Here is a 24,442-nt window from a genome sequence, read left to right as displayed (position 1 = left end):
CAGCCGATCTATAAAGCCTGGTGCACATTCCACTTAGCTACACCTGAGTGATTAGCAAACAGGTTTGGCAGGTGGCTGATTTCTCTATAAAACAAAATGTACCATGGTCCACTTCACCCAATGAACCCACAGACAGACAGGCTGGTGATTAGAAGAAAACAAAGCATTTATAAGTGATCATCCTTGGATTAAACATTAAATTTCCATGGCACTTATAAATTATAACCATAATTATAAATTATTGGGCACAGTGCTTTGAATAGGTCCAGTCAGGTTTTGTACACCCATTGTACCTCTGGGCAAAATTTAATTTGAGGATAATATGATGTGCTGTTTGTTATTTATTGCATTTTGTCTATTTTCTAGCGATGGACGTCTCTCGGGAGCCCATAGGATATTTACATTTGGATGATGTTAATGCGTTGTGCTGCTTTGGTTGTTGCTGATTAATGTGTCTGAATAATTCCATGATGGATGGTTCATCTGAATGGCCAGACATGAAAATTAAATTATTTATTCATATAAAATTATTCATTCACGTACTGTAGCCAAGATGAACGAGCTTTTCATATGACAGTATTTTGTGGGTTTAAACCCTTCACGATCGCAAAGCCACAGCGTGGTATTTCCCGACTGAACTGAAACTGGTCTTGGACGATACTTTATAGTGTAGGATCACGTCAGCAGCTCTTCCCTGCTCTTTATTAGCTTTGGGGAACTTTACACTCTCATGACCCCACCCAAATGCTGTCACTAGATAGTGTCACATTCACCAATCACATTAGTTCCCATCCAAAAAGCCTTTTCTCTTGTAGTTAAAAAAGTGAAAAATGCAAACCATAAATAAAATAAACAAATAAACCATAAATTGAATCCCTCTTTCTTTTACATCTTTATGCAGAATACCTTCATAATGCCTGCAAAACAATATAATAATAATGTATAATAAGGAAGACATCCTAATCATCCCCCAGGCCCAAACTGGTGAGGATGCTGATTTTCAGCCTGGGACATGTTAGCTGTAGGCTCAGACTTTTAGCACAATATCATGCCTGTAGCCATCAAGTGCATATTTATTAAATATGCATCAACTGCATATTTAAGACCCCTTTACAGGGCTCCTTTGTTTTGTGTGTCAGCTGGAAAAAAAAAATCTGCAACTGGCAGCATTTTCAGCAAACTCATGGAGTTAATCTTAGCTTAATTTACCAGCTAGACATATCTGATTAAAATCTGCTTGCAGCAACTGTCATTTCAGCCTGCAAAATCAACAGCTGGAAGTAAGAGGTCTGCTTTTTTTTTTTTTTTTTCTAATTCTGTCTCAAAACTAGGACTCGTTTGTTTAAAAAAATTGCTAAAATTTTCCAGTGTCAAATGTGCCACTGTTATCAGTGTAAACTGTATACGTGCGGTATGAGAACTGAGAGCTTCACAGGCTTATCAACAGCGACCAAAGAGTGCAGAGTTAAGCAAAAAGTCACTCAACGTGATCTTGCTCCTTAAATATATGCTAATTAAGTTGCAACATAAGTTTGACCAACAACAATAGTTTTTCTAGTTCAGCAGGGTGTACGAAAAAAATCTCTGAGGGAAAACTGCAATAATTAAAATGAAACTAGGAAAAAACAAAGAAAACAGTACCTGCATCAATCACTGCTTGACACCTCTGGCGTGGAGAGCAGCTGAGCCTCTGAATCTGAAGATCTGGGGTGTTATTTTATTGTGAGAAGGATCTGATGACGTTTCCGTCACAGGCAGAAGGTCACATCTTCTGATGTTGTGATTCTGGATGTCAAAAACAATCGAGACATACATGACCAAAAGAACCTGAGTCAAAACAGCTTCTTTCTAGCAAAGACCTAAGCTTTGATAAGTGTTTTAGAAATAACCTCATTACCTCAACCTCTCCGGTTGTTGTATACAATATGCTAATCTTCTGCCCATCCGTGTTTTGTATGTTTATTCTGTTCAGTGTGTCAAAGGCAATTTTCCAACACACAAGAGCATAGGAGACTGATTACACTGGAAATCCTGTCTTACTTTGAGTATTGAAGCATTTTATCTCCTTTATGCTCACGCAGAAGCACACAGATGTGGCAAATCATTTGAATGTCAATTAAAGAGATATCGGTAATAATTCAAGAGATTAGCCTGCTGCCGTGAATAATGTGACAGTGATGTATTTATTTTTTTCTGTACGGATGGATGCTGAGTTTATATTTATAACAATATGTCATCTGCCTTGCATCACACAAAGCCTTCAAAGAGAAATTGTCACTATGGGTTGTCAATATCCCTGTTGCTATAGTAACTAATGTCACTGTGACACATGATACAAAGACACTCCGCGACTTATCGGATTCTGGCCTCAATGAGAGTGACAAGAAAATGAAAATGAAAGAGACAGGCTCAGGCAGAGAAAGGAAACAGCTGAGTCTGTTAATATCCTCAAGGAGTGGTATCTCCCACGTGGTAATCAATCAGTGACCTATAAGCCTTCTTTTTTACCACTTTAATCACCATCAGAAGCAGAAGAAGAAACTGTTTCAAACCATTTCAGAGTCGTGGTGAGATGGATGAAAGAACGAACTCTGAATCAGTCCAGACAAAAAACCTGATATCTGATACTTATTTTAACTGTGATCAAATTTATTTTTTAGGTCTTGGCCAAAACAGCAGCAGAATTTAGTTTACTACAATGTCACATATTTCATACATCTCACTTCTCTCTTCATAGCACAGTGCTTGAATACTTGGCCAATTAAAACCAGTTTGATTCTGATTCACATTCAGATGTGTAACATCTGTGGATTGCCACTTTATAGATAACTCAGATGAACTATTTTCCAGAGGAAAGTGGACAAACGTAATTTTGTGTTGTGTGTTTCTGTGTCCTAAAACAGACAAAACACACAAATAAACGTTTTATTATACAACCAAAACGAATAGTTTATTTTCAAATTATTTTAAAAAAAAAGTCTTATTTAATTTTAGGAAATAACAGGTTTTCAGCCAGCACACACAAATATTTATATATTCTCAAAAACAGCTGCAAAGTGGCATTTTAATGCAGGCTCACCAGCTGTGGTCGTAATTACTCTTACACCCATCCACAAGCATCCACACTAACTGACTCACATAGTCACACACAGGTTTGCCGTTCGCAGATCCAAAATGAAATTCTAATAAATTCTACTGAAATTCTTCCACACAGTTGTGTGTAAACATAAAAGCACATATATGCAGAATTTTGTTTGAGATACAAAAAATAAAAATAATAAAAAGCAAGTTTGACATTTTCAAGAAATATTCTTATTTGTTAGTGTATAATGAGCTACTATTCCATATTTGTCTGAAAGTGAAATGAACACAAAATACAAAAAAAGTCATTCTGAAATAAATGCATTGTCCTGTCATCATGTTAGTTGTCAGTTAGAGTCAAACTAGAATCTAATATCACTGAGTAAAATCGTGATTACTGGCTTATTTCAGATTTCTTATCTTCATATGTTTTTTTTTTCTTTATACATTTTGTTTTACCTGTTTTGTATCATTTTGTCTGCACCATCTTTATGTCAGTGCCCTTCAGAGGGGGTTCCCATCCTCAAAAGAACTTAACTGGCTAAATAAACACTGGGTGTCTCTTTATCAATACAATACTGATCATTCACATTTTTAATCCTCCTCATTCAAGCACTTAATGATCCCACTGTGATCCAGGCTAACATAACAAATACATTCACATAATCGTTCTTAAATAAATTAAACATCTTTGTTTGTGGTTTTTGTTCCAATTTAGTTTGGGAACAAAGTGACAGCAGTGATACTCAAAGACAAAACAAGTTCACTCTCACAGAACAAGTGGCAGTCACTGGCTCAGTGTGGCTCAGTGTTGAATCAGTGTCTAACTGCTGCTAAACAGAAAAAACCTAAGACTGCTGTGACGTCAACAGCAAGTTTCACAACTTCTTCTCAGAAATGTGAAGGAAATACATCTTTGCTACAAGTTGGGATTTAAGCAGCTAATATCCCTGACAATTTTGAAAATCTATGGTTCCATTAAAGCTGTATTAATGGCCATTAGGGGGCAGACAATTTTCAAAACAAGCCAAAAAGCACACAGTCAAATCACCGCGATCCATTTCACATTACACACAGTCATTTACCGCTGCTATCAAAAATATTGATTAATACATGCACATTAAGTCTTATAAGAATTATGTTTTAGTGCATGTTTGTCAGGTCTCTCTGGACATTACAGCCACCATGATGGTTGATCTTCGCTCATCTTTAACTGAACGCTGTTGTGCAAATTTGGATTCGATGTTTGTTTGTTACAGTATGTCACACATACTGTACAAACAAACAGTGTTTCTAAAGTTCATCTCGTGGGAGTGTGTCTTGCAGCCAGTGTTTGTAGACAGCCACGGGATCTATGTTCCAGTGCTTGTGGAAGGAGATGGCCTGCTGCAGGGAGATCAATGTCTCGGAGTAGTCATCTGGTCGAGCCTAAAATATCAAGAACAAGTGGTTTGTCTGTGTGTGTGACTGTGTGTGTGCCCATGTATGTGTCTGCTTAACGATTCATGTTTCATTTATTCAGGGGATTCCCACCGCTGCAAACAATTTTACTGTTGCCTCAGGGAAGCACAGTTCAATGCTGTGTTATTATAGTCTCCATAACCCACAAGGCAGTCTTTCTGTCTTTTACCTCCCACATTTAGGGACAGATAATATGAAGAGAGCGTCATGCAGAGCGTCATCAGATACACGATAAAGGGTAATGTCTTAAACCTGGCTCCCATCAACACTTTTGGCTTAGTTTGTAGTTTCTGTTCACGCGTCCCTGAACAAGCAAGGTGAGAGATCGTTTTGTGAAGGCATCAGATACAAACCGGGTGAGACAGAAACTCATGAAGAAGATGCTACAGAAAAATGTGCTTCACCCTGTCCCACAACCTTGTTGTAACCTTACACCTGCTTCTACCTGACAGACCTTCCTGACTGCCTTTCTGCAGAATAATAGCAGTGTTGGTCTAATCAGTCAGACACCACTGCATAGCTGCGAGAGCACCCTCACCTGCATGTACTAACAGATCCTTCTACAGCAAAGGCAACCAACAAAATACTTTTTGGGCTACTGATTTTAGTGAATTTTTGGGTGTGTTTTAATGGTTCGCTCTGATTTTAAAGGGTTATTCACTGTAAAAAGTATAATACAGATCACAGGACAATACAGAGTTTCCTGAAAAGAGATCTGCTCTGTTCCAACTGTATTAACGCACGGCTACTCAGACAATTTCTGTTGTCATGTCATATTGATATATATTAATATTCTTAACAGACAGAGGGTTTGCGTTGATGTTCAAGGTATCATTTACCTCCATAGCTGCAGAAAGCAGTAAGTGAATTTGGTGGTTATTAAAGATTAACAAGTTGTGATGAGTTTATATTAGATGGTAATTCTCAGGAGAATGCTCTTGAAAGAACTGCTTAATTTTAGCACAGGTAATTAATTAGTCATTACTTAATTATTATGGGAAACTTTGTCCTTAACATATGTTGAACCATATGCTTCCCTGTAGATGAATACCACATTTTTTTTTTTTCATTTTTCAATCAAAAGATTCTCTCTAGGCCCCTTTAGCAATTGGAAGAGCACAAATTAAAAACTGTCATTTCCCATATAAAATTATAAAAAAAATAATAACCTGTAAAGTAAAAGTGGTCATTCAACCTTGTTCTGATTCCATATGTCTGAATTTAAGAGTTGGAAGGCAAATTAAGTTAAGAAAGGTCCTCACAAATATACTGTATAACATGGTGTGTCTGTGTGTGTGTGTGTATTGTTCTTTACCTGGTGGAACAGTGGACTGTGTGTGATGGGGACACCCAGGGAAGTGAAGCACCTGCCCAGCACCATGTCATCAGGAGCATCGTCACTGTAGCACTGACAGCCACTGGATATTAGCCTGGACACTGCCGTCCTACTAAGCACCATCCTACACACACACACACACGCACACGCGCACACACACACACACACACACACAGAATTCAACCTGTCAGATCCAATTAACGCTTCTAAATTTTAGTCTTTATCTCAATATTTTCAACAATACCAAAAGGTTTTTTGAATCTTGTATTTAATAGCAACGCTCATATTTTGTTTTACTGAGACATTACTAAAACCTTGTATAGCAGCCTCATTTCCCTTTTACTGTTACGCTACTAGCACCTTTGATCACACAGCCTCACCCTCCTCCTCCTGTGGTGTAGCTGTATCCGCTCTGAATCAGGCTGTAGCCGTATCTCTCCCCTAGGCTCACTGCTTCCTTTGGGTCATAGCAACGCAGCAATCGTCGCAACCTGGGTAAACTGTAGATGGACAACGGCCATTTATTTTCCCGCTTCAATAACTTTTTTTTTTTTTAACAAAATGATGTGCAAAGGTGAACAGAAAAGTAGAGAGAAAACAGAGTGAAGCTTTGGGAGCTATTGTAACTTAGTTAACAGTTTGCTCATCACCACCTGCCCTGTGTGTCACCAGGCTTCCAGGCACCATCTATTTTGCCTGGACAGTTGAATTTCACTTTGTGCTGTGACTGCTGCATAATAATCCTAACTGTGCTCATGAACCTGAGCAGAACTGTAATTAGCCAGCAAGTGAAAACACCTGTGTGGGTATGTGCACTGTCTTAAATAAATCTCATCATTAAAAGAGATGCAATACAGGGACAAATGATTTTTTAGTTTAGTTAGTTTCCACAGTAACATCAGTCAAAGGTATATATTTTTACTGTTGGTTTAAATTATTAAATCTATCTTCTAAGAGTGGTAGGTAAAACAAAAACACATCTCCTTGTTACCTGATGAGAGTATCATCATCAACAATGAGAAGCCAATCAGCCTTTGGCACATCTTTACTCAGGAACCGCCTCAAGATTGCAAATGTCTTCCCACAATGTCCTGCAGGGACACAACACAAAGACCACAAGTGTGAGAAAGGTGAAGCAGGGTTCACCAGTTCTGGTCCTGGAGGTTTGTGACTAAAAAGGTGCAGAAACCTCAGACCCCGTGAAGGATAGAGAGAGAATGTGTGTCTGAGAAACATGCATTTGTATTTATTTGTGGTCATACTGAAGAGGCTTTCACACAGAATGATTCCTTGGTTTCTAAAAAGTCAGCAAAGAGCTGCAAGGAAGCTTCAAAAGACGATTTGGAAAGAGCCAAAAATTTGTTTACAAGACAAAGTGGCAAAGAACAGTCTGTAAACATATAAGTGGAGAGGCAGGCAACCCAAATACTGTGGGGAATTAATTAAAAAAACAGGATGTGATGTAAAAAGGAGGTCTCCAAGATGACAATCCAATAATCTAATAAAAGCAATCCAGTCCAGCAATGAATCCTTCCTTCATGAAGGTTATAATGTTCAGTTTTTACTGAAATAGTTTTACAGAGGTGTTGATTCAACTGTATGATCATTTTGAAAGATGTTGAACTGTACTGTATTACACAGAGGTGTGTTTATGTTATTTAACCTACCCCTACCGATATAAACGGGGTCAAAAAATGACAGAAACACCTGTCCTCCTGACGCAACACAATTCTACAGCACCACAAACTGCAGCCTCCAAAATGACCATAAAGTTGGATGAGAACCTCTATAAAACAAACTGAACATTGTAACTGTCACGAAAGTAGGATTTATTGAAGGACTGATGTATTAGTTTCAGCCAGGTTCACTAAAAAAAACGCCAACAGAGCATAGGTATTCACAAAAGACAAAAAGAAAACAAAGGAAGAATAGGGACATTCTTTTTGCTTTTATTCTCCTGAGCATGAGGTTAACGTGGAGCTTTAAGAGAGAGGCACTTCACTAAAAGGAAAAAATGAGAAGATGAACAAAAGCACAGGCATGGAAAGCAGTAAATATCAGGCGAAATACAAAAAGATCGAAGAGAAAGGTATGAGACAGAGAACAGGACGGGCAGCGTAACACCTCCATCAGCCTGTGAACAAGAGCAGAGAGAGGAATATAAAAAATGAACGGGAGGAAGAGACAGAGGCGTCGTCGACAGTGTACCAATCCCCTATCGTGTGAAAGGACTCATAGGCACATTAGAGGGAGGGACATGAGTAGATCTGTGCTGCAATCAGGTGTATCTCAGACAGGAATACACCTGATACAGATATACAGTGTGCCCCCTTCTCCCTGAAGCTGGTCGTTAGTGCAGTTATTGTTTTCTCACTACAGAACCTATTATGAGGAAGTTCAAGTGTCATCTATCCACCTTTTCACTGACTTTGTGAGACTCACTGTACAAAAGGCACAGTCATGCTTTGAGCTAAATGCTAAGGTCAGCAGCATGCTAACATCCTCACAATGACAATGCTAGTGCTAATGTGTGACATTCCCAAAATAAAAGCCAAGGCACTGGCTTGGCTTAGAGACTCTACCCAGTGAGTTTCTGCACCATACACGTGCAGGTCTATTCTCAAGCTGCACATCATCTATTTGCAACTTGTCTACCAACATCCGCCCCCACCATCAGCTCACCTCTCTCAGTGTTGGGCACTCCCAGACTGACTGTGGGTATGGAAGCATCAGTGACATCGCTGTAATACTCCAGAAAACCAGCATCTTTCTCCCAGGTTGCCTTCACCACAGGCACTGTGAAGAGAAGGGGGGGGGGCTGTTACAGCTTATAATTAAAACTATCCCAAATCCCTAGTCCCTAACTGAAAGGACAAATGTGATCAAATACAGGAAGTCGTCTAGTGCCTCTGACTAGAGGGAGAAAACAATTAAGGTGTCTCTGAACAAGACACTGGTTAACCACATGCTTACTTGCTGCATCTACTTTAGAAGCACAAAATAATAACTGCCAATCATAATGAAACGTAATTAATTTTCATTCAGGGACGAGTGGGGACCAATGCTACAATAATTTACTCTAAGCCAAATCCACTAATTGATTGACTGTATAGAGTACACCGTGACAGCTTGCGATTAAATCCTAATTACCTGAAATTCAAGTAACAGCAAATTAGCAAATTCTTAACAAAGTTAATCACACTGTTCTTTGTACTTTTGATGTTTTTTTAAATTGCTTTATAACAACCAGTCCGTAACTGCTGGCTCATTTTGACCATAAAAACAGACGTCAATGTTTTGGATAATTACACAAACTGTTGCAATTTCAGCAGACAGTCTAGATGAGGTTGTGAATTTAAACAGGTGGTTTTCACCTGACAGGTTAACTAGGACTAAATGACCACCAGACTGTTAAGCAAGTAAACAGAACAGCAGTGATAAATGAAAAAGACTGCAAAAAAAACTTTTGCAGCTAAATTTCCTGTAATTTCCATTGAATTTTCATTTATTTTATGATTAACATAAGCTGAAAGAGTTTGTTTTGACAACCAGCAGCAACTCAAGCTTGCAAGATCAATCAAACTTTTACAGCAAAAGGTCAGAACTCAAGTACTGTACTCGCTGCTTTTGCTCCACTACAACCCAGAGGGAAATATTGTACTTTTTACTCTACTACTTTTATATGACAGCTACATGGTATGTCTCAGATTTAACATAAAAACAGTAATTTATCCAGACCCCTAGATTGGGAATACTGGACTAAAATCCCTGCTTTTACCTATAGTTATAAATGGCTCCACCTCAAACAGCTACAACAGTAAAATGCTGCTTATGCACTGATGCATCAGTATTAATAATCTAATAATGCCATATATAAATACACTGGTATGTTTACTTAAGTAAAGGATCTTAATATGTCTCCCACCACTGCAAAATACAATTACATTTTTATTTAATGAAACTGTGCCCTTCTAAAACTGGTAGGTAGCAACAAACACACACCTCGCTCCAAGTGGAATTTTTGACAAGTTTTCACAGCAACAAATACGTCTTTCTTTGAGACTGGATCTCCCTAAAAAAAAAAAAAAAAAAGGGGGAGAGAGAAAAGGAGAAACAATATCCCTCTTCATTAAAAGTGTGACGCGTGGAAGCAATAAGATGGTAACAAGCACACAGGTACACACAAACAGTGTGAGGAGCAGCATATACAGAATGTAATGGAGTTAAAATGGAGTCAGGATGGCAAAATGAGGCACACTCAGTTCTAACGGTATTATCATGTAGGGAAAAAAGAAAATGACTCACAGCACTGTGTTAGTGTTCCACTTACATTTTCTGAAATCTTTTTTGCACTGAATTCCCATTTCAGGTCTCTCTTCTTATTCCAGAAAATTATTCCACAAAGAGAAAATTACCAACAGCAATCGGTATGTTATTACTTATTCGCTTATTTGTAGCTGTCAGTTTTGATCTGCTAGCTTTTCAGAATATTCAGGCTGAACACCACACACACACCTCCTCATGATGGATAACTTTCATTCCTGTGTGGTCATGATAAATGCTAGATTCATCATGTATTCTTTGTGTTAGGTGGCCTTCAACTTTCTGCTCCCTTCAATCACATTTGCCTGAAGTAGGACGATGAACAGTTGGGACTTTTGCTCATTCGCTAGTTGGTTAGTTTGGACCATTATTGTCCACACTGTGAAAAATTGCAGGCTGCAGCTTTACAACAAAGAATTTTTAAAAAGCACAAGACAATCACATCAACACATGATTTAAAAAAAATATAAACACAGCAGAGAACAAAAAAGGGGATTGTTGCATGTTTCTGAAATCTTAAGGAAGCTAAGCTTTCAGCATCCTGATTGCATTTGGAAAGAAAGATTCATTGTCCTCACTTTTAATGGATCTTATTGTTAACAGCATCTTCCTGATTATAAAAGCTCAAAGTGCACGTGGGATGAATCTCCTATATTTATTTCAAATCTCTGACTTGGTCACATCTGGGGCTTCTGGCAGAAATGTATTATACTATTTCAGTTTTTTCCTATAGTTAAGATTTCCATTCCACATGACCATGTTGAAAAATAAAATACCAACAGACACCTCAATCCCATTTCCAGTTTGGTTACAAACTCTAAAATCATTTAACTTTCTAAGTAGATTCAATCTCTATGTGGCCTTCTTAAAAATAGTCATTATTTTCTGTTAAGGTGGCCATTAGTCACACTTTGTATGCGTATGCTGCTGGATAAAAGAAGCTGGTTGGTTTTAACAACATGTTCTTCAATCGAATTCTCATCACTGCTAAAGAGAAATGACCTGGTTAAGATATGGTCGATTTTAATTATAATAATTTAAATCATGCTCTTTGCATACATATATCATATCCGCTCCAGATATAAGGTTTACTGATATTGGTAACCCCTGGAAAAAATGTTTAAGGATGCAGGAAGTGCATTATATGCTATATATGCTTGCTTCTATATTTCATATGCATAGAAATTAAGATTTAGATTAAGGAAGGATTAAGATTAAGGAAACACAAAAGTGAAAACTTTTGTGTTTCCTTTGTACATTGTCCTTTCTGTCCACCGTCTTCTTTAGCCTTTACCCTGAAAGGTGCCATGGTGCTCATTTCTATTTTCCCCTCCAGCTCAACACAAAAATGCTGCAGTGCATCACTGTGATTGGTTGGTTTGGTTGGTTTCCGTATAGCCTTCACTGTGACACAGCTCACTCATCCTTACGGTCCCATTTGCATAATGTGCTCAGTGTTTGACATTTTACTAAGCTGGACAGCTGGGCTATAAATGTGACTGAGGGTGATGGGTTATAAAATCCTTGAGTTCTTCCTTTTGTGAATTATCTACACTACACCTCCACATGCCTACATGAATCGTAGATATTCAGCCCATAGCATACTTTCTATATAACTAATGATCTTTGGGGCACTAACAGAGTTGTACATACACAGTTGGGCAGGTAGGTTGTAAATGTGGTAGCACAGTTGTCTCTTGGCTCTGTACAAAACTCTGGAACGGCCGTCAGCTTTGGACCATTTCCTTCCTCCCAAATATACAAAGCAATCTAAAAAACCAGAGACAGAGATAAAGACAAATGTAGGCGAACAGGGGAACAGCGGTTAGTGATACATACATTCATAGATAGTCGCTATCATGATATGTAGAAACCAATCAATCTCAGTTCAGACTTAGGTACAAGAGCTCGCTCTGGGTCATTAAACAGTAAATATCTTTGATTTCCTGGCAGCTCTGGACCTGGTCTTGGTCGTATACACTTACATGGCCAGTGATTTATTTTGTATTACCCATAAGTCATTTGAGAATTTCAAAGGGGACACAGCTCAAAGTTTAAGACTCACGCTATGCATTTCAATTTTATCAGTCCCTTGCATTTTATGGAGGCATTACATCATGAATGAATAACTCTGCTGGGTCAGGACACCATGAACTTTGCTTTGACTTTGAATTTACTGTGATATTAGGAATTTAAAACTATTTCATGCTATTCTAAACAACTTGAAATACTGAAAGAAATAAGCCAAGAAATACTGAATGCTTACGTTAGTGCAAAGTACTACAAATGTCACCTGATCGACTGCCCCCCCTCACCCACAAATACACACATACTTAGACCAATTCAGAAATAGAGCTCTTGCATTATTAATATAATAATAGCCGCGAGCACAAAAAGCAGCAGGGGTCGAGTCTGAGATTTCAACAAAAGAGTAGTCAGTCGCTGGGGGAATGCTGTCTATCATCATTATATGATCAGCAGGCAGCATTAAAGATGACACTGATGATGATGATGCTTTTCATAGCAGTTGCTGAGGTGCAAAGCAGAAGAGAACCACAGCTGAGTCTTAACAATAGCTGTATTATTACAGTGACTGGCAGGAGGTGACACACAGATTCATGAAAACTCCTGGAAATTGTTTTAAAGTACCTCATGTTTCAAGTCGATGGTGAAATCTGACTTCAGATGCTCATGTTGGATCCGCTCAGCGAGTCTGAAACAAGCGAAAGTGACAGAAATGAAGCTTTTCTTGCTGTGTACCAAATCTTTCTTTTAAAAGAAACCCAGTAAAAACCTGAATGTCAAAAACATAAAGGAGAGAAACTTATCAGTGACACACACACACACGCACACACCTGTGGAGCAGCGGCACGCTGAGAGCCCAGCCTGCTGCAGGATCAGGGTAACCAAAGGACCTGGGGTCTTCAGAGAAGGCATAATGGTGGATAATAGAAGCCTCGTTGTCATGGAGACGCTTACCCAAAAACCATTCCTGTCAGTTGCAAAAATGACAGCGGGGTAGGATGGTGTGAAAAGAAAGTTGCTCTGTTATTTTCTTTGCATCTTTCTCACCACCAAGACATTCCAACAGCACGAGGAGCTGAAGACTGTATCATACACAGTCGCATGCATACGTTTGGACACCCTCTGGGCTCATTCCACATTTTGTTGATTTCTTAAGAGAAAAGAAGTAAATGCAACCTCTGCAGCAAACAGAAATTTTAAGGCAGGTAACACTCAACAAACATGAGCTCCTCCAAGCAACTGACTAAGGATCTGAAAATGAAGCTAATTCAGTGGCTTTCAAACTGGGGGGGCAGAGCCACTGCTAGAGGGAGGTGAGGATAACCAGGGGAAAAATCTAGATTGAAACTAAGTTGAATGAATATGATTTATATATTTGAGTTAATGAGTTTGAGTCACACTGACCTTCATTTCATTAATTAAAATTCAACTTGGATCCTTTTTCATTAGTTGCCTCTCCTGTCATTATTAATGACTGATAAAAAAATTGTGGGGTGCGAGGTCATGAACTTATTATGGCTTCTGAAGGGAGGGCATGCCAGAAAAGTTTGAGAACCACTGAGATAACTGATGGCTACAAAGCAGCAGAGGCTATAAAAAAGCTGTCAAAGCGCTTCCAGCTTGAAATTTCCACTAAGAAATGGCAGTTAAGGGGAACTGTGGAAGTTGAGACAAGGAAGACTTGGAAGACCAAGAAATCTTTCACATAAAACTCCACATCTGCTGGGCAGAAGGGCAGAGCAAAACCTCTGTATGACTGTAAAGTGCCTGCAGGAAGGTTCAGCTGACACAGGAGTGGCAGACCATGGTTTTATGACCTCATCACAAAAGCCAACGTCTGAAGTCTGTGAATCAACATCTGGATAATCCAGAGTCGTTTGGGAAATAAGTGCTGTGGAGAGATGAAGTTAAAACTGAGCTCTTTAGCTACAATCACCAAAGATGTTTTTGAAGAAAAAAACTGGAGGACGTTTGTGCATCTCACCTCATGGACTTGATATCTGTGGAGGACCTGCAGCAGAGCAGCCAGTCTGACTCTGGTTTCCTCCTCTATGAAGAAAAACCAGGATGCTGATTGACCATACGTGGCATAGAGACTGGAAAGATCCACAAGAAGCCATTAGCTGTACGCCTTAATGTTCCCCCTAGGAATCACTAAAGCTCCATTAAATTAAATCTTATTGAGTTCGATTTAATTATTTGTTCATCATCTCCATATGTATGTTTAACACTGACCGAGGAAGCGCAGGGAGGACACTCCAGTCCCCTTCATACTCTGACAGCTCATGGAGAAGAAGAACAACTGGAACTCCCTGAATGAAGCCAAACAACTGAATTTTACAAAAAAAATCAGTAAATTAAATTAACCATCCTGCAATCGCATGAATAACATGAAATACAGTGCAAAAAGTCTTCTGAAACATTTCTGAAAGAGACGGTTTTCTGAAACAACACAATTCTCTACAGTTTAATTAGTTAAGAATGAACAATAGGATCATTTAGTCTACATATTTACCCAGTACATACATAAATATGTTTTTCATGCATCAAACCAGGCTTTTGTGCTTCATCGATTCATTAAATCCATTTTATATGAATAAATGTTGCCAAAAACTTACCTGAAAATCATGGCTAACACTTTAGCTCAATCAATAAAATTAACACTGCATCAGTGTGATTGAATTTAAGAGTAAAATCAAACAGAAAACTACAGTTTGAAACTGTTTTATTTCACTGTTTTTGAAACGATCTCACACAAAACTGAACTGTCTGCTTTGAGTAAAACGGAAACATGGAGAATGAAGGTCTTTTTGGATGATGATGCAAATTTCCACCACTAGAGGGCCCTGTACAGGGATGAGCAGCTGCCTGAGGACTGATGCATCAATGCATTAGTGGAACTACTTTAAAGTTAGGAAGCTTAGTCCAGTAGTTCACAGCCTTTGGTCTCTTTGGTAACATCTGAAACATGAGAAATAGCCCCAAAAACACTGTTCTTTATTTTTTGGTATGGGGTCACAGCCACAAGGGTCAGAAACCTCTGCTTTAAACTTTAACAATGCATTGTATACTAGTCACTATAACTGTTAAATAAATTAAATGGAGTAAAACCTAAAAAATAATTCACTCTGAAATGTGCTGGGAGCAGACGGCTAAGGCAGCACAAAATGGAAACACTTAAGCAAAGTACAAATACCTCAGAGTTGTTCTTCAGTTCAGTACTTGAGTAAATGCAATGAAAACAAACCTAATATAACATAATAATAACACAAGGACAGAGGATGCACTTCACTGACAGGTGGCAGGAAATGATAGATGTTGCACTGACACTGACAGATGATCTGGCTAATACACCTTAACACGCCGGCGGGTGGTGAGACCTTGATCAGCAACATGTTGAGTAACAACATCTGCACTTCCTGCTGTGTGTACTGTTTGTTAAATATGGTTTTGATCATGGTCTTGACAATTATGGGCAGAAAATGAGGGCAAAACAAGGAGAAAGAGTTTCTCAGAAGCTACTGTTTTAGGTCTCCTTCCTCACCATGTGACTCATGCAGAAGAACTTACAAATCTCTTCCATGCAGCTATTTATAGCACTGGTATAGACACAGCTGTAAGGATTAATATGGCCAAAAATAGGCCTGAAATGAAAGTCAGTGTCTGCTTCTTTCTAGTCTGAGCAGATATCATGTCCTTCTGTCAGTAATATCCATGTTTACCTCTAGAACCAACGAGTGACTAAAGGCAGTCTGATTTATGACAATGAGGATGCTATTCCAGGCTGCAGCGCTCTAAATGAGGCATTTGAAACAGCAGGATTATGTAAATATAACAGGTCATTACAGTATACATTAATTCCTACAAGCAGGCATAACTGGGTAATGCAGAACAATATCACATAGCTTCAGAGAGAAAGAGGAGCTGCTGCCACAAAATATGACATATAACCAGCATAAAAGGTCTCTCTCAAGTACAAGAGCTGCAATAAATCCTTCCTTCATGAAGATCATAACCAGTGTCTGATGAAGTGTCCATGCAGCTGTATGATCATTTTAGACGCTGTAGTTTATAATGTATTGTTTGAACTGTGTTGCATTATACAGAGAGGAGTGTTTCTCTTACTTAGCCTACTCACATTTATATAAATGGGGTGGACTTTACAGCTTCCAAGCAACTGCTGCTGCTGCTTTCCTATAAGTTCCAATCTCTAAACACACCTCCGACAGCCTGTTATATAACTCTTTTTACATTTCTCACGGGTGCAAACAACAAAAACAAAGCTGAGACTCATATTGTTTGCAGGCTCTTTCCATGCATCTTTGTTTCTCTGCACCTTTCATTGTTGCGCTAGTTTTCTCCAATGTACCACCTCCAGCAGCAGCAGACTTTTGTTCCATGCTCCATTTTTATTAACAGCTGTGACAGCGGGGCTGGTATTGTTTTCATCTTGTGAATCTGTGTGTGTGTGTGTGTGTATGTCTCTGTCTGCCTGAGGACAGATTTTGTCACTGTGATACCGTCAAAACCGTGGAAGATACACACAAAAACTTCACAGGTGTGTAATTGAGATCTGCATGAAGGCAGAGTTCAAAGATGGGTGAGCTCCAACCCAGGACCCCAGAATAACATATCAGGGAGAAGGAACCTTGGGACACATTATTATTCCTGCTCTAAACATACATATCATTAATCATGTTATCACTTGAGGGCAGCTCTTAGAGGTCACTCCTACATTTTTTCCTCAGGAAACCATGATTGGGGTCTCCTGAGGAGGAGGAGGGGGGTGTTTGGGGAGGGGGGGGGTGTTTGGGGAGGGGTTACCATCTGCTGTTAGTGTTGTGGTGAAATGTGAGCCGAAAAGAGCTGAGAGGGCAGCGGCCAAATGAGACAACTCTGTAATGAGGTTGGATGATGAGGCTGAAAAGATGCAGCACTGGCAGTGACATCTTGGAATAAAGCCCTGTACTTGCGGCCAATAGCCGTAACAAAGAGCCATGTGACACTAACCAAATGTTTATCCATCATTATACATATGAAGCCAGGCTGTGGAAATGACATCAGGACCATCGCTGTGTAACTATGATTTACTGTGTGACAAAATCCTTTTGAGCATCGACAAATGAACAATAAAAACAATAAAAGAGGCAAAAGTCTGTCAGACAACAAGGTGTCAGCATGTCAGAGTTCACGCGTGTTTTCCTCCTTTAATCAATCAGTAAAAATGAACACCTGCTTATACGTCAGTCAAAAAAAAAAAAAAAGGCATGACGCACAACCTGCCCTCATTCAAAATAGCTTACTACAATCAAGGTCTATCTAGCTGCGATAAACATCAAATCCAGAGAAAGCTTTCACTCGTCTGCCTCGCTTAGACAACACTCTCACATCACAGCCTTTCAGCACAAGCACACATGCAGAGATGATTGTACACACGGATGCATCCAAAGGTGCTATTTACGAAACTCGCCGTATTCTTATCAACACTTTCAGAAGGCGGAGGAGCTATTTTCCCAGCATGTAAGCCTGACTTTATATTGATTTTAATATTTGAAACAACCTCTCAACACCTCTATGCCCAAATAAGAATTATTCCCTCTTTCAGTGGAAAGACACCTGTTTCTGTGAGTGGTTTTTATGAACCAGTGCTACAGCAGGAATATATTTTCATCATCAACATTCTTGTCATATTTCAGCCACGTTTCTCTTGATGTTGTGAATGATTTCACTAATAATTTCTGTTTAATATCTTTTATTCTCCTTCGAGGCTGAGTGTTAAGTGATAGTGAAGTCGCTTTTTCAACCTGAAAAACCTTGTGTTTATTTACAGTGGCACAAAAAAAGTAAGCAGACTCTTTGGAATTACCTGCATTCATGTCGAAATTTGTCTTAAAATACGATCAGAAAGTTAAAGTACTGAGCAAACACAATCTGTTTTAACTAGCAACATACAAATCATTGTCTTGTTCTTGTTCACAAAGAAAACATGACAGGGTAGGCTGGGAGTTATGTGAACCCCTAGGCTAATGACATCAACAAAAGCTAAGTGAAGTCAGAATTTATTATATCGCTATTCACCAGAAGTGTCTGTTGATGCGAACCATGCTTCGCAATAAAAGATACCTCAGAGTACTTAGGCTTGAGAATTGCTGATTTGCATAAAGCTGGAAATGGTTACAAAAGTCATCTCAAAGTCATCAGATATTCATCAGTTCACAGTTAAACAAATTGTCTATACATGGAGATGATTAAGCTCTGTGGCTACTTTCCCTAGAAGTGGGCCCCCAGCTAAGATGACTCCAAAGGCACAACACAGAATGTTAGCTAAAGGAATCATTGGCGAGGCTTAACATCTCTGTTCATGAGTCTGCCATACGCACACTGTGGTGCAAGGACAGGCCACCGCAGAGGAAGTCGCTGTCGTCCAAATAAAAATCATCACTCACTGCACTCAAGTTTGCCAAAGATCACTTGAACACACCACAACGCTGGAGGGAAAATGTTTCGTGAACTGATGAAAGCAGGGTGGAACTGTTTAGCAAGAACACGCAGCTCTAAAAATGGTGTAAAAAAGGCACCGCATGTCATCATGGAAACGTCACCCCAGTGGTGAAGCACTGTGATGCCTCTGGGCCTGGACACCTCGCCATGTTTGAGGTTCCTGCTGCCAAAGGAGGTTCGACCAGTTATTAAACCCAACTGTTCACTCACTTTAATTTACTTCATCCACCAGAACGCTTAATATTTAATATGTCTGTTCCTTAAAGACATGAAAGTATTAGAATTGTGTTACTAGCTAAAGCACATTGTGTTTATTTATGCGTGTGACTTAGATGAAGCTCAGATCACATTTCTTGACCAATTAATGCAGAAAACCAGGTAATTTCAAAGGGTTCCCATACTTTTACTTACCACTGTGCATTAATATCAATTTAGCAAATAACACATTGTGATGGAATTTGTTGTTTTTCTAATGGTAGTCTGAAAAAGAATTTATAATGCTGTATAGGTTATTCAGGTTTTTTTTCATCTCCTTGGGTTTGTCCCTCTTCTCGGGTAGTTGGCTAATCTAAATGTTAAAATGTTAAAAGTGTAAAAATTAGCTTCATTAACAGAAACTTGATAGATAATGTATTTACATCTTTAACTTTAATGTTTTATTACAGGTTTTTCCTATGAGAGTAAACTAAAACTGAGGAGCTGCTCACTCCTAACTGATTTAGGGGCTCTGTTCTCCAAAATTGTTTGCAAGTTGAGACCAGGTTTGAACATTTAGGGAACTTCATAAATGACAAAAAACTTTATACAGAACATACCAGCCCCTGGACAATAAGATGACTCTGACTCTGTATGTAGAAAGATTTCTGTCAGTAAATCAAATTGAAATGGTAAAAGTTGGATAAAATACAAACAGGATTTGAAAAAAGATTTTAAAAAGTGAGGGTGGATTCATGTGTCCTCTTTCTCCATCTGTGTTTTATTCTGTTCTGCTATGCCTCTCTGACATATTCCCTGGGTGTGTAATTCCTGTCCACAGCTGCCACGCAAGTACAGTCATTGAATAAGCCATGAATGACAATGTGGAGACTGTTGATGGGCAGCTCACCCATTTTTGAGTGTATTTTATAACCGTGGAGACATTCTCACTAACTAACTGCATCTTCTCTCTGTCTCTCAGGAAGAAATTGGTGCGTAAACACCTCGAACCACCACCAACAACAGCACATGGCTTCAAAACGAAACAATCACAGACGTGTCAAATTCAATCACCGTTCCCACTGTGGCGAATCCTTCACGGATGTGTTCACAGACATAGCATGTGTGATTAAAGTTTTCCAGCTGCTACGGCACATTGGTGTTTACAGGCTGCAGTGTCATTGCAGAGGTCTCTGTACTAAATAAAGACGACACAGACTCAGAGAGAGGTTAAGAGAACACGGTAAATGCAATTCAGACAGCAAATACCAACTGGCGTCCAACAGGACATTATCAGTTAGCAGGACATGGGAACTCAAAAAACCATCATGCTAATATCCAGATAGCTTCACCAAAGCCAAACACGAGGGTCCATCTCCCTGGGTGTTAGTTGCTGACTCACAAACCTACTGGGCATATGAACAGATATGACTTTATCTACTGATGACATGATGTTTCATATATTTAGGGTGTGGTTTGTGCTGCCCAAATTATTGTGACTACTTTCTGCCTTGACCACAACCTATTTAAAATTTGACACACGCTTGAAATTTTCATTTGTCAAGAGAAATAAAAATTTAAAAAAACTGTTCTTCACAGCAGTCCCAGACGTTTTTTTTATTTTCAGTATGTTGCTGTAGAAATCATTCCACTGCTGACTGCCTTCTCCCATTTCTTCTATGTGGGAGGCTTTTGTGGAGTGAAAATGAGGATGGAGAACGAATCAACAACTAATGCAGGATTCTCTCTGTATTTCACAGCACCCTTTCCCATTAACAGAAAAGCAACAGCTCTGTGTTTCCTATACTGGCTGCCATGTTCATATATGCTTGCCATCTCATTTCACTAAGGTCTATGACCAGTTCATTTTCAGAGAAACTCTGCAGACCCTAATTATTAAATACCTACTGTGTGAGAAAGGAGAGTTTGCCTCCTGTCAGCTCATGTAGAACAGCTCTATGGCAAGGAGGACACCTATTGGCACCAATGTAACACCACAGCAATGCTCTGTCTTTCTTGCATTATTTTTTCTTCTGCAACACCTTTGTATTCTAGTCTATTCTATTTTTGTGAGTGCTATTCTATTTCTATTTTTATTTTTACTTTTATTTAGACTATTTGCACATACTTTTTTATTTATTTAGATTTGGAGTAACACGTTGTACATGTTTCGTTGTATTCTTGTACAGTGACAATAAAGGCTTCTGATTCTGATGAAGTCAAACACAAAAGTCACTGATACACATTAAAAATAAAAGGTGTGCAGCATCATTATCCTGTTACTGCCAGCACACCATATTGTGAGCAAGTAGTAGGCATATACACAACTTATCTTAATGGCGATTACAAAATTTTTTCTTCCAAACAATGAAAGAACTGCTGCCTCAAGCACTAAGATCACTAAATCACGTACCTTACGGTAAGGAACGATACAGATGGTTTTATGTTGATGCCCTTTCACCTAACTGCTGCTAAAGATATTTACTATAGATATATATAGATATGTTTTTACATATATGTAAATACACGTCAGCGGAGCAGCAACAGCTCCAATGCTCCGTGTGTCTATGCAGGAAGGGCTCAGCCACAGTATCAAGTTGCAGTTTACCTGTGTTTTGAAAGAGCTCAGAGTCCAACACACAATCGCTGTGCAAAAGGATTTGAAGTGCAGGCAGTGTGTGAGGCAAACAACTGAAAAACAAAGCTGAAATGTTTACTGTGCAGGCACACTGTTAGAGTCTACAGCCATGCCAGCAGCCCTGGAAGGCTGGCACAGCGCTGCTCTGGCCTAGTTGCTGAAGAATCACCAAAGTCAGAAGGATTCATCCTTTGGGAACCATGAAGGCCTGTTTGAAATTTCACGCCAAACCATCCAGTAATTGTTGAGACGTTTCAGTCTGGACCAAAGTAGTAGATCAAACCTTGACCATTGCTAGAGCCACTCTGCTAGCATTCACAATTGAGAAAGGTGATTAAATCCTACAACTACCTACTGTAACTAGCATGTGAAAGATCAGGATCAAGATTTAGACCCAGCATATTATTCCTCTGAGATTCACAGCGTTAACCACTAAGTCATCCGGTGCCAGCCAGGTGTTACCTGTCCGAGTTCAGCTGCCTGATGCAGAATCTCCGCCTTCCTCTGAACACTTCGACGGGCATGGTAGGAGTTTCTCTGACTCTGAATTACTAACACCACTTCCTCCAATCCTGAGAAAAAAAATTAAAGGAATATAATAATACAATACAATAATTATTTGTTTTCTCACAGTGAAAATCTCTCTGAGATGACAGGACTCCACAACGTCACACGAGAGTCTGGTGTCAATCTTCTCACATCACTCTTGGCAAGAAAGCAAATAACATATTTCCCCAAATCTTGAGCTGCCCCTTTAACTTTTCCCCCTCCTCCTCTTTGCATTAGATTTGTTTATTGTTATCTACAATTTTAAAGATTTTGGTGTCTGGATTGAGCTTTTCATTCACACTCACAATTTCAAGAACAAAATGGTGGCCTGGAAAATCAAGCCCCATTAACATACACCATGAAACTGATTTGTTTTGCCAAGTAATGTGCCACCGCTGTGGACAAAATATCAGGCCATCTGCAGTGAAATCCCTCACTCACCAACAGAGCTGTGTGCGGTGTGCTCCTGGTGCTCTGCTGCCTGCGGGGAGTCAGAGTTGATTCTCGTTAAGTCTGACACACACTGCTGAGCCACATGATGAAGCATAATCACGGCAAGAATCTGGGGGTGGCACTTACATGAGCACGACCTGCGTGTCTGTCTTCAGCAGGGGGACCTTAAGGCGCAGAGAAAGATGCAACAGTGTTATCGCACTATTATCATAATGCATGAATTATTACTGCTGATAAGAGGAGCTAATTAATCTTTTAGTCAGTCAGTGAATCTACAGAAAATTAATTTACAGCAGCTTTGATAAGTGATTAAACGTTTAAATAATTTACCAAGCAAAATAGTAGTAGTAAAATAATAGGTGGAAATAGAATATATTTTGTTTTTAACTAAATAAGTCACCTTGAGCTTTGGGAAATGGACACATCAATCAATAATGGAAATAACTGTTAGCTGAAACCCATTAATAAGCAAATATTTCTCTGTCAATATGTTGGTCTTTACTTTAAACATTAGTGCAGCAAGAATAAGCAATTTCAATTAATGCATGACATGCTAGTAGAGCAACACTTTGCTCACTTTTATCATCTTGACATATCTGTAAAAGTATGACATGTAATGATGGTCCAAGCCAAAGCAGTAGCAGACTCAGCAGAGTCGTAGGCTCATTTCTGCACAAACATCTGTCATCACTATCTTAATAAGTTAAAAACCTAAGATTTTGAAACCAGGACACCTGTAGGTGCTACTGCTCAGTATACAGGAATTGTGGTGATGAACAAAGCATACTTATGGGTCAACAGGTGCAATGGTGTGTATATAAGCATGTCAATATGTGCCAAAGACAAAGAGAAACGGCTGAGAGGAGACAGCTGCCTGCACACACAGGTGGCATATTACCTTTGACATCAGACATTTAATTAACCTGAAATGCGTCAATGTCTTTTTATCAGCCTTCTGTTTACAATAAAACCAGGGGATCACCTGCTCAGGCCTGCGTTTGTCTGTGATCCGTGAAGTCACATTGAATCAAATCAATATTTCCTGTTTGGATTTTCAAAACAAAACCTTCCGCTATTTTAGAACAAAATAGCTATCACGATGCCACTGATTGTTATCTCAACTGGGTGATTTAATCTTTAAAGATACATACTGATAGGCTTTAGAAATTATAATGTACACAGTTTATGGATATAGTGATAACATTTTACTTTGAAGACCAAATCGAAGAATCTTCCGGTGTTTCTCTGCCAGTCTGACGCTGTGTCTCGCTTGGTGCTAGCGGGTTAGCTAACAGAGCAGATGTTGGACATTGACCCCACTTACCAAGCCAAAGAAGGAGCACAGCGACCAGTTTGCATCCGCTAACCACATTATGGTGCGACATGGCTCCCGTGGGTGCTGGTTTTCGTTTTAAATCACCGTATTTTCACGGCGACCTGAGGGAATTGGTTAGCTACATTCCTGCACTGGCTGAAGTCTGTATGCTTAAGTGTTAGTGACTGACAGCACGGAGCTGGAGCGACCTCTAGCGGACACTAATTTATAAGGTTGCTACCATCACACTGTAAATCAGGTGCGTTCAGGTTGAGAGACACTTGCAGTTTTGTTTTGTTTTGTTTTGTTTTGTTTTGTTTTGTTTTGTTTTTTTTTGTTTTTTTTTTTTTATACACATCTCACAGTCAACTTTTTTGCACTGTAGCAACAAGAAAACCTTCACATTAATTATAAATTGACCCAAAACAACACAAACAACAGGACAATAATTTTGTTTGTAATGTATTTATTTGGCATTTACCAGGATCATTTCTGCCTGCTCCTGCGTTGGCACCATACGCCTCATTGGTTAGGCCTTATAGTGGGTTTGATTTTGATGCTCCAG

General features: G+C 39.2%; 1 protein-coding gene across 3 annotated transcripts; it reads right to left on the bottom strand.

Moving 5' to 3' along the window:
- Positions 1 to 6: 6 nt before the first annotated feature.
- Positions 7 to 24,052, bottom strand: b3glctb (beta 3-glucosyltransferase b). 3 transcript variants are annotated; one of them, XM_041052453.1, is made up of 16 exons: positions 23,887 to 24,052; positions 22,689 to 22,726; positions 22,551 to 22,590; positions 22,023 to 22,132; positions 14,462 to 14,538; positions 14,211 to 14,322; positions 13,057 to 13,193; positions 12,851 to 12,914; positions 11,855 to 11,971; positions 9,881 to 9,950; positions 8,561 to 8,674; positions 6,870 to 6,969; positions 6,259 to 6,378; positions 5,858 to 6,002; positions 1,642 to 1,785; positions 7 to 141 (listed from the first exon to the last, which is right to left on the bottom strand). In XM_041052453.1, exons 1-15 carry the CDS (start codon positions 23,945 to 23,947, stop codon positions 1,651 to 1,653), a joined length of 1,440 nt encoding a protein of 479 aa, XP_040908387.1. In that variant the 5' UTR covers positions 23,948 to 24,052; the 3' UTR covers positions 7 to 141; positions 1,642 to 1,650. The 3 variants fall into 3 exon arrangements, with proteins under 3 accessions (XP_040908387.1, XP_040908386.1, XP_040908388.1); XM_041052452.1 differs by lacking the exons at positions 7 to 141; positions 1,642 to 1,785 and adding an exon at positions 4,075 to 4,509; XM_041052454.1 differs by lacking the exons at positions 7 to 141; positions 1,642 to 1,785; positions 14,211 to 14,322; positions 14,462 to 14,538 and adding an exon at positions 4,075 to 4,509.
- Positions 24,053 to 24,442: the final 390 nt, after the last annotated feature.

This window comes from Toxotes jaculatrix, chromosome 12, assembly GCF_017976425.1.
Source record: "Toxotes jaculatrix isolate fToxJac2 chromosome 12, fToxJac2.pri, whole genome shotgun sequence".
In the NCBI taxonomy this organism is placed as follows: Eukaryota; Metazoa; Chordata; class Actinopteri; family Toxotidae; genus Toxotes; species Toxotes jaculatrix.
This window is presented reverse-complemented; position numbering and strand designations above follow the sequence as displayed.

Bases quoted from the DNA above. Each gene is read 5' to 3' on its own strand.
- b3glctb (XM_041052453.1), bottom strand. From the start codon at position 23,947: ATGTCGCACCATAATGTGGTTAGCGGATGCAAACTGGTCGCTGTGCTC. The intron at 8,675-9,880 runs GTGTGTGTTTGT...TTCTCTTCACAG, and splicing joins AAAATTCCACTTGGAGCGAG to TGCCTGTGGTGAAGGCAACC. The intron at 6,379-6,869 runs GTAACAAGGAGA...GTCCATCTACAG, and splicing joins GATGATGATACTCTCATCAG to TTTACCCAGGTTGCGACGAT.